This window comes from Psammomys obesus, unplaced genomic scaffold, assembly GCF_907164565.1.
Source record: "Psammomys obesus unplaced genomic scaffold, mPsaObe1.curated_primary_1811, whole genome shotgun sequence".
Classification (NCBI taxonomy): Eukaryota; Metazoa; Chordata; class Mammalia; order Rodentia; family Muridae; genus Psammomys; species Psammomys obesus.
Window position 1 is genome coordinate 348,822 of NW_026596162.1, and position 10,400 is coordinate 359,221.

General features: G+C 49.1%; 1 protein-coding gene across 1 annotated transcript; it reads right to left on the reverse strand.

The window, feature by feature from the left end:
• Nucleotides 1-2,546: 2,546 nt before the first annotated feature.
• On the reverse strand, nt 2,547-5,856 carry LOC129667431 (tubulin beta-2B chain). The gene is made up of 4 exons (XM_055595084.1): nt 5,585-5,856; nt 4,694-4,802; nt 4,320-4,430; nt 2,547-3,970 (listed from the first exon to the last, which is right to left on the reverse strand). The coding sequence occupies exons 1-4, from the start codon at nt 5,639-5,641 to the stop codon at nt 2,910-2,912; spliced, it is 1,338 nt and encodes a 445-aa protein (XP_055451059.1). The 5' UTR covers nt 5,642-5,856; the 3' UTR covers nt 2,547-2,909.
• Nucleotides 5,857-10,400: the final 4,544 nt, after the last annotated feature.

Genomic DNA, 10,400 nt, shown 5'->3' on the forward strand with positions numbered 1-10,400 from the left:
TTTCTTTAATTCCCCATTAATATTCACAGTGTTGACTCCTGATAAGATAGTATTCGTGCAAATATAATTTTGCATTTGCACGTGTAATTCTAAAACCAAGAAAATTCAACATCATTTTTTTTCAGAGACCTCATTAGGGTCACCCATTGGCCCTGTGAGCAGAACCAAACCAAACACATCTTCAGGTTTTCCTTGAAGTCATGATAGTCAGTGTTCCCTTTTTTTCTAATGCTCATTTCATTTTGAACATAACACCACCCCAGTGAAGCAAGCTATGGGAGAGCTCTGACCCTGAGGCCTGAACTGTGTAAAAAGAGCAAATGAAATGAGATCATCTCTGAAGATTTTAGACCAAACCTTTTGGCCTCTTAGGCTGCTGTGGCTACTGGAAGTTTGGTTCGTTGCCTCAAGATAACAGAACCCCCCTGCCTTTAATCCCAACCTCTGGACCTTGCAGCAGTTATTATAATTTGGGTACCCTAGTTGCTCAAGGTGAATACCTTCCTCAGAGCACATTAGGGAGGCATGGAAGTTAAAAAACCAAACAAAAACCAACCACTGCTACCACCACCATCAACACCAACCTGAACACCACTGCCTGATACCCACACATTCACTCCCACACATCCCAAATCCCATTACACAATGGCCATCTACCAAAGAAACAAAAACAAAAAAACCTAATGTTTTAAAAACAGTGTGTCTTCACCCAGGTATCTAAACACTTTTATCATCTTTGAGTGCTTTTTCTAATAATGCGTTTAGCGTTGACCCGAGATCCAGAGCATCCTGCTTAATAAATGCTCAGTTCAGCATCCACCCTTCCCATCATGCCAAAATAACCTCTAGCCGTGTGCAGCCACGGCTGTGCTGAAGGGCTAGCTGGCTGGCACCTGCCTGTCCTTCTCTTACAAGGTATGAAAGAGATGCACAGCTCCAGTACACCACGAGGTACTTGGCAGTAGTCATTCCCCACGTTTCCAAAGCTACTGTCAATGGATCTGACTGATTGTCACTAATGCACAGCCAAGGACGGGTCCAGGGGGGCTTGGCAGCTGTCCAAGTGTTCCGGGCATTTACAACCAAAGCCACACTTCAATGAGGTTGTTGGAAGCTGTACACTGGCTCAGTCAGGACTGACACCTGCTGGCTTGCCATTAAATATAGAAAGTTGGAGCTAAAGATCGTGACCTACTCAACCCTACTCACGGTCAGGTTTCTGTGATCTATACTTACACAATGAGCTGCTGCTCTTCTCCATTTATGGAGCCTAGTGGTGGGATGAAATTTTTTTTTTAAAAAAAACACTATTTAGAATGATACTGCTCCCACTTCCCCTTGCAACTGCTTCCAGATATATTTTAACCCCTTTTAAAATAAGAAATTCTTTATCCCTCCTTTAAAAAAATTAAGGTCATATACAAAGCAGTCCTTTTTTTTTTTTTTTTTTTTTTTTTTTAGTTTTGAATTCATCTAAAAGAGTAGAAAATCCTAAACATTGTTTTCTTGACTTATTTTCTTTTCTATAGGAACATATAAAATAAGTTCTGCACACTCGTTTTCTGCTTATATTGTACTTTTCATCCTCAAGTGGGAAACGAATTGGCCCAGATTAAAGCAGAATAGCAGACCATTTTAATAAAGTACAACTACGGCCATGGAAATATCTTAACTGAGAGTCTGTGAGTGACTGAACTCCTATCGCTCCTTTAATTGTTGAATTCAAGTCTAGATCAGGTTTCAGTGCAAATCTCATCCCAGGCCTTCATGGTAAGACTATAATAAACTATGAAAATTCTTATGTTTTTTTTTTATTATTATTTAAAGGAAGAAATAAACTACAATAAAGGTCAGCACAAAGTTTGTAAAACTGTGAACGCTATGGCTAGGAGGAAACCTGACAGTGCATCTATTAAATATCTAATATATGTTCCAAAGTGCTCTTAACTTAGTTAACTTAAAAAGTCTGGAAATCTCACTTACAGAAATGAATAGCTTTTCATGTGTATGTACACAATGATGCATGCACAAAAGTATTCAGTGTAGCATTATATGAAAAAGGTGTAAATGACCTGAAGGCCCACTGGTAAGGAGCAGGCCAAGTAAAACACAGCCTACGTACATGATGAATGCCCTGTCTTTTGAACACAGCTGTTGGGTTGCAGGGGTATCTCATGGTTATAATGCTTGCTGAGTGTGTGCAAGAAGGCCCTTGGTTTGATTCCCAGCATCGTAAAAAATGATATAACTTGGTGATTATTATCAATAATTAACATTATTGGTATTCCTGTCTTCCAAGGAGGAAGGCTGGATCAAGGAGACTAATTTTGCACTGTCCTTCAAATACTGTGCAGTGTGCCTCTAAGTAACTGTTCAAATAAAACTTTATTAAGGAAATAAAAGCCTGGTAAAATCTACATAAAAACACACTTGCAACAAGCAAGTTATGTACCAAAGGACATTTTAAAATTCAGGTCGCTGCCTCCTGTTGGATTAAGCAAAGGTCAGTTTTGGTTCAACTTATAGTAATACCATACCCAAAGGAAATGCCTCCAGGCTTTTATTCTTTTCTAAAGGAAGAAAATGTGTTCAGAAAGGTGGATTTAAGGTGATAATAAAGAGCTTAAAAGAGAGAAAGGAAGAGACAGAAAAGAGGACACCGTTAGGACACAAAGGTTTATGTAATTGTAGCCATTACAACAGTTCAGAAAGATCTCAAGTGTTACATTGATGTTATCAATATTACAAAAAGAGGGGAAAAAATTGACAGGCAACAGTGAAGAGCACCAGAGATCCAGCACAAACCTAAGACCATCTTCCTTCCTTCAAATGCCAAGGTATTTTCACAGATAAGCCCCCCACCCCCTGCTTTCATCTCCGCCCTCCCTAACCTGCTTGGCCTGGGAAACTCAAGCCTCATCCTCGCCCTCCTCCTCCTCGAACTCGCCCTGCTCATCAGCTGTGGCATCCTGGTACTGCTGGTACTCAGACACCAGGTCATTCATGTTGCTCTCCGCCTCGGTGAACTCCATCTCGTCCATGCCCTCGCCCGTGTACCAGTGCAGGAAAGCCTTGCGCCGGAACATGGCGGTGAACTGCTCCGAGATGCGCTTGAACAGCTCCTGGATGGCCGTGCTGTTGCCAATGAAGGTGGCTGACATCTTGAGGCCTCGAGGAGGGATGTCACACACGGCCGTCTTGACGTTGTTGGGGATCCACTCCACGAAGTAGCTGCTGTTCTTGTTCTGCACGTTGAGCATCTGCTCATCCACCTCCTTCATGGACATGCGGCCCCGGAAAATGGCGGCCACGGTCAGGTAGCGGCCGTGGCGGGGGTCGCAGGCGGCCATCATGTTCTTGGAGTCGAACATCTGCTGGGTGAGCTCGGGCACCGTCAGGGCTCGGTACTGCTGGCTGCCCCTGCTGGTCAGAGGTGCGAAGCCTGGCATGAAGAAGTGCAGGCGAGGGAAGGGCACCATGTTCACGGCCAGCTTGCGCAGGTCTGCGTTCAGCTGGCCTGGGAAGCGCAGGCAGGTGGTCACCCCACTCATGGTGGCTGACACCAGGTGGTTGAGGTCGCCATAGGTGGGTGTGGTCAGCTTGAGAGTGCGGAAGCAGATGTCATACAGGGCCTCGTTGTCGATGCAGTAGGTTTCATCTGTGTTCTCCACCAGCTGGTGCACTGAGAGGGTGGCATTGTAGGGTTCCACCACGGTGTCAGAGACCTTGGGTGAGGGCATGACGCTGAAGGTGTTCATGATTCTGTCTGGGTACTCCTCTCTGATCTTGCTGATGAGCAGGGTCCCCATGCCTGAGCCAGTGCCTCCCCCCAGTGAGTGGGTGAGCTGGAAGCCCTGGAGACAGTCACAGCTTTCGGACTCCTTCCTCACCACGTCCAGGACGGAGTCCACCAGCTCGGCACCCTCTGTGTAGTGGCCCTTGGCCCAGTTATTTCCTGCACCGCTCTGGCCTGCCAGAGCAAAGGAGGATTAAGTCAGCCATGATTGGGGAAATTTATTCTTAAAAAGAAAAAAAATCACCACTCAGATATGTATGGCTGTTTCAAGTTATCACCAAACAGCCAATGAATATTAAACAATAGACTTTGGCTATCAGTACAATCATTAATGGGTTAACAGGGGACACCTGGGTCTAAGAAAGCTAAGATTCATATGTCTCTAAGCCTGAACTAAGGCTTAGCCACCCCACACCTGAATGCTATATTTGTGCTCTCAATCTATCACACGTCTCCACCCCCTTGTGCTAGTTGGTAATTGGTGCCTTGTGCCCTTCTGTCTTCAGCAATGCAACATACTCACCGAACACGAAGTTGTCTGGCCTGAAGATCTGCCCAAATGGTCCAGATCTGACTGAGTCCATGGTGCCCGGCTCCAGGTCCACCAGGATAGCCCGAGGTACATATTTATTACCTGCAGGGGAACAAGAGCTGGCTCAGCCCTTCAGCAGTGAGCTCTCTAAGCGGGGCTTGGTACCACCTTCTTCCTGATTGGTGCTACTCCCAAACAAAGAAAGGTCTGTGAGCAGGCTTTCAAAGGGTTCGGTTGTCACGGAAAGAGGCTACCCCACCCAAAGCGTGGTCAACCTAAAGTAGTTAGGCCATCTTATCCCAGGACCACGCAAGAGCAGTGCATAGGGGTGCCAGGATTGAGGGAGGGATGTCGAAAGAAATTACCAGTGGCTTCATTGTAGTATACATTGATTCTTTCCAGTTGCAAATCGCTGTCTCCATGGTAACTTCCAGTGGGGTCGATACCATGCTCGTCACTGATGACCTCCCAAAACTTGAGACATAAAAAGGCTGCATTTAGCGATGCACGACCCCGCCCCCAATCGAAATGAGAAGCCACCACCCAGTTTTAACAACCCAACGTTGCAGAAGCTTTAATGAGTGGCGTGACCCGGGCACAGCCTTAGGGCTTGCATTGTACAGGATCAGAAAGTTGAAGCTGGGTGGTTTCGCAGGCGAACAGCTGCTCTCGGCAGGAGGTAGGGACTGGGGGGGGGGGACGGTAAAAAAAAAAATAGCCCAAGCCTGGGTTTGGGTCACAGACGCCAGTGGCGGCTGAAGACAAACGTGCAGGGACTGTGGGTGCGGAAAGAAGGGGGCAGGCGATGAGAGTGAGGCGAGGGAGCTGTAGGAGGATGTTTTAAATTCAAAGCACGCTCAGCTACCGCCAGGCAATCGCTCCCTCCCCTCCCCCGCAGCTCGCCGGGTGTTCAAGCGAGTAAAATCAATTCTCCTCTTGTCCTGGCCCCTCCCGAAGACTGGAGCGCACAGCCTCGCAGAAACAGCCGCGCCTTCTTCAGGCACGCGTGACCATCAGAGAGGAAAAGAAGAGGGGACATCCCAAATTCCGAACAGTTCGAGGGAAAAATGAATGAGACCCCTGAGCCTTAAAGCCTCCTCTGAGACCACGCCCATCCGATTGCACAAAGCTGCAAATCAGGTCTGCTCTTGGCGAGACCCGGTGTCTACCTAGGACCGCGTCGCGTTGTAGTGCCCAAGCATCCCGAAGGGCGCTCCTCTGGCGTCCCTCCCCCAGCCCCTAAGCAGGGAGCCCACCTTAGCACCGATCTGGTTGCCGCACTGGCCCGCCTGGATATGCACGATCTCTCGCATGGTGCCTCGTTAGCTTCTAGCTGGCTAGGGTCTGGGTCGGTGGGTCTGCCGAGCCTCCTCTTCCACACCCACAGCTGGGCCACCTGGAACGTACTCCGGAACCGACGGGCTGAGGGCGATGGCTGGGTGGGCTCGGTCTTTTATGTAGGGAGGGTGGGGCGGACGGAACAGACCGCGCCCCCCAGCCAAAGCCCCCAGTCCCGTTCTCGCTGGCGCTCCCCAGGCCGGGTTGACGTAATGCTCTGAGCCCCAGGGACGGTCCAGGGGGCTGGACTATGGGCTGGTGGCCAATCAGCGCGGTCGTGAAGACCTTGCAAGGGGTGGGGGTTCCTGGGCGAAGCCGGGACCCGAGCATTGTCTGGGACTTGAGAAGGGCAAGCTGAGTATGGGGAACCGGGGACTGGGAACGTCAAGGCTGCGGTAGTGTGGCGAGGCCTTTATGACTAATACCACAGGCTGGGATTGAAAAAGAGCTGGTAATGGGCGGGGAAGAGACGGCAGCTGCAGCAGGTGCGGGGCTGAGTTGCGAGCACAGTCCGATTTAAGTCCCTCCTTAAATGCGAGGTTTAAAGTAACGACTTGCGTTACCCGAGCCATTCCTCTTTTAACTCCGGGGCGGGCTTCGGCAAGCCGACGCACCTGACGAGAGTACTGCCCCTCTCCTCATCCCCGGAGGGCAACAGCTGTCCGTGCGCACAGGTCCTTTACAGAGAACTTTAGGAAAAGACAGATGCTCCCAGGAAGCCTAGTGTAATTGGAAAAAAAAAAAAAAAATAGAGATCCAAAAGATCCTGACTTAGGACACTTCGGAGCATCTCAGCATCGGATGTCCCTGCCTTTGTCTTTGCTGACTGTGCTTGGTCCTTTGCCGCAGTAGCAGCATTCTGGGGTGGGAGGACCCCTGGGCCCACCCCTGCCTGACCCACTCCAAGAATACACAGCGCTCTGCCGGATTCCAACGACTCCTTTCACCCTGGGATTGGCTTTTGTTCCTCTGGAGTGATGGAGTGGGTGTGGCGGCCGCGCGGAGTGAGTCGAGCTGCGGGCAGAGTAAGGGTGGAGTCCCGGGGGCGGGCCTGTCGGGGAAACAAAGAGTTCACCAAGGGGGTGGGGGGGATATATTCCGCAACTGAGTATTTAAAAGCCAGCCCCGCGCTGTCCTTCCTAGCGTTGGCTCATCTGTTATAAGGAAAGGGTTCGGGTCCTGACAGCCGTCGTCGCTTAGGGCATTCTTCTACCTTTGCGGGGTCCACGAGGTCCTAGCCTTGATGCTGCGGATGGAGAGTCCGGGGACACGCCTAAAAACTGCAGCACCGTGAGCTAGCAAGAGACCACCGCAGACCCAGGCGCACTCACGTCGGCGCGTGCGCAGACGCGGTGCACCCACACTCCCTCCAAACCCACGTTTTCTAGGTATTCTCCAGGAAGAAACCGAGCTCTTTGTCAGTATCTGTGCGCGCGTGTGTGAGATAAACCTGCGTGCTTCTGAGGGAAGGGGGGAGGGGAGTGTCAGAGCTATCCCAGGTTGGAGGTGAGGTCGGGGCTAGTGGTTTGGGAGGCGGTGTGACCCTTTTCATTCTCCGGGAAGAGAGGCCCAAATGACTCAGGGTCTCACTGTAGGGTAGAGCTCGCAGCTGTTGCGCCAAGAAGGGCTTGCTAGAACCATCCACAAGCTGTCATCGCCTCTCCTTTCCGCAAGGGGGATGGGGGTGGGGTGGGCTTTAAACTCAATTCTAGTGTACGACGGGAAGCAGCCAGAACAAAAGCTTTGCAGCCGGTGATTGCCAGGGTGTCCAGGCTAATAGCCAGAGCTCGCCAGCCAGGTCAGGGTGGGGTAGAGAAGAGAGTGGCGGAACGGTAGAAGGTGTGCCCACATGCTCAGTGACAGGGTTCCAAGGACCCAAGCCCTGACTTTGGATTCCCTCACCCCAATCCTCCCACCGATTTAGAAGCGTGCAGAGCGAATACTTCCGCAAGGTCACATGGCGAGTTAATGACAGGACTCGGACTGTCTCCCGGCCCCCGAGCTTTCAGGGACCGTGACTACCTTCACAGCCGAAGGAGCTGTTGAAGGCGTAGACACCAAATAAAGGTGGTGGCTGCTGTCTTCACCAGACCTGGAAGTTAACACGAGAGAGAGTTACCCGCACTGCGCTTACAGTGCCGCTGTGCAGCGGTCCCGCCCGGCTGAGCCAGCCAAGAGCAATCCGGGAGCTCCGGGCCCCTCGGGGCTCAGCTCTAAACTCGGTAATCTGACCCTGCCTCTCTCACCTAATGGGTTCCTTCCTCGGCTTCTGTTTCAGAGCCAGACCTTTGCAAAGTGGCTGAGTAAAAACTCGTGTTTATAATTATATACACGAAAGGGCCTTTCCTCTTATCGGAAGAGGTTTGGAACATCGTGACTAAAAATCATCCTGAAAGCAGGACGGCCCTGGGGATCCAGCCTGTGGGTACCGGGTCAGCTTTCCTTTCCTGCGTTTTTGCCTCATTGTCCCCACCCGACTTACTGGGATTACTGCGCCGTGCATTTTGAATTTTTGCAAAGAGCTGCTTATTGTGTATGTGAAATATTGACAACAGCCTCGTCCTTCCCTAAAGGCTTTCCATTCATATGCGAACTTAAAAAAAAAAAGCCTCATTTCATATAACTCGAAGAAAGAGCTATTAGAAAGCAAAATAAGACGGGTCCCCAGAGTTTATTTTTGCCTCTTTATATTAGATTCCTATCCCCCTATGTAATGTACCAGACATATAGGAGAATGGAACGCATTCTCTCTACATACCAATTAGTCTTAATGGTTCATTAACATTTAAAAGACAGGTGCGGAGGCATCGCAGTGCAAAACCGAATCCAACATTTGTTTCCTACAGGAAGGACCCTAAGCTGTCACAATGATATGTGCTTTTACAAATGTCAGGTTATGTTCAAGGGCAAATCCTCAGTTGTGCATTTATTGTCCACAAAGGGTCATTGTTTAAGTAACTGAGGAAGTTGGATAGAAAGACTTTATAAATACATACGTAGGAAAATTTGAAAGCGTTGTTTTCTTAATGCAAAAAAAAATGTATTTTGATCCATCTATTGCAATCACGGAACATTAGTTCAGCATTTTTGACCGTAGCTAGCCTGCATTCGCCACTTAAAGTTCAGTCCATCACCCCCCACAGCCGAGATGAACGCGGTTTCCTAGGCAACACACATTTTGCCAATGAATGAAAAGGAATTGAAAGACAGAGTGAAAAGGCTGCAGGTCCCTGGTTATTTCTTCCCCCACCTCATCCGCTGTCCTCATTGCTCTCTGGTTAGAAATATTGGGAAGTTATCAATCCTAACGTTTATGTAGAAAGGGCCAAATACCCAGAGAAGTGGGCTAGAAAGGGGTCACAGCCCCAAATATGGACAGACACTGTGAAAGGACTCCTAGGCTGTCTCTGTTCAGCCTTTTCCAGTGTTCGCTTCCAGATTCTCTCTTTCCTCCCCTTCTGTCTTAGGAATGAGTAGCTATTGTGCAGCAGAGCCCTGAGAATGAAGGCACTACTCGAGTAGGGGCCTCGGAGCCCCTGTCGTCCTGCTGCTGTGGCGTTCTGTAGGAATCAGCCACTAGGGCAACAAAAGACTGAGATCTGCAGAGAAAATTCCGCATCTTGAATGCAGCAAAAGCATCCAGGGTTGGGTTTTTTGTTGCTTTTTTGTTTCTCCTCGAGGCTGGGTGTTTTCCCACGGCCAGTGCTCATGAATTTGGATTTTAAAGGTCCACATCCAGTCAGCAAGCCTTTCACAAAAGAGACTTGTCATCCTTGTCACACAAATCAGCAGGAAACGAGGAACCCTGATTTTCCAGGGCATCAGTCCCTTTCATGGACTGCCTCCCTTCCTCCATCCCTAGCAGAGATTTTAAGATTCTTAGACCTGGAGTGCGGAAAGCACAGGAATGTTCACAGTGGAGCCTGGTAAATGGCATTTCCGTATTACAGAGCCATCCTGGGAAGAAAATGAAACCAGAAGTGCTCAAATGGAGGCACACTAGAACACTGCCAGCCTGCCCGGATAAGGTGCTGTCTGTGAAAGCCACTGGTGTGAAAATGGATCCCTTTTCAAATGGTACAGTACACAGCAGAAGACAGAGTGCGGGAGCCATTTTAAGTAAAGGAGGCAGATTGCTGTAGTATCAGTGTGACCACAGGCTGCCACCCACATTGTTCCACTAGCAACTGCTGCTTGGCAGTGTCTCCAGAGCTCACGTTCTCTCCAAGATCTACCACAGACCTTTGCTTGTCGTGTAAACAAAAGTGAGACAGCACATACACACTAACCCCCTGCCCTTTGCCCTAGTGAGCGCGTACCAGGACCTCTCAGCAAAGCAGTCTCTACTTCACTTCCCCATTAGTGGCTACAAATAGTCACAGCATTTATTATTATTATTATTCCATAAAGAGGATGTCTGAGAGAATTTGCTGCGCCTTTCAAATTAGCCTATTGAAAAGCAAACTTACCAGAAGGTTTAGTCTGGTATACATAGTCCAAAAGAATTATTTGGTTTTGGTGGCACACTTTTGATTAGTGTGCCAAAACATAAAAAAGAAGAGAAGGAGAATTGAAAATGGGATCTCAAAGAGTTGTGTGTCTCCCCGTGTTCAGGACGGTGTAGTTCACAAGAGCCAAAAGATGTAAGCACTTCCAGGGGCCGTGAGTGGATGACTAAACAAGCTGGTCTGTTTGCACATATGATGAAATATCACCCAGGTTTTAAAAGAAGTT

What these genes read in the sequence shown, in the direction of transcription:
- LOC129667431 (XM_055595084.1), bottom strand. Translation starts at nt 5,641, where the DNA reads ATGCGAGAGATCGTGCATATCCAGGCGGGCCAGTGCGGCAACCAGATC. An exon ending in ATACTACAATGAAGCCACTG is followed by an intron (nt 4,431 to 4,693) that starts GTAATTTCTTTC and finishes GTTCCCCTGCAG; the next exon opens with GTAATAAATATGTACCTCGG. An exon ending in GCCAGACAACTTCGTGTTCG is followed by an intron (nt 3,971 to 4,319) that starts GTGAGTATGTTG and finishes TTGCTCTGGCAG; the next exon opens with GCCAGAGCGGTGCAGGAAAT.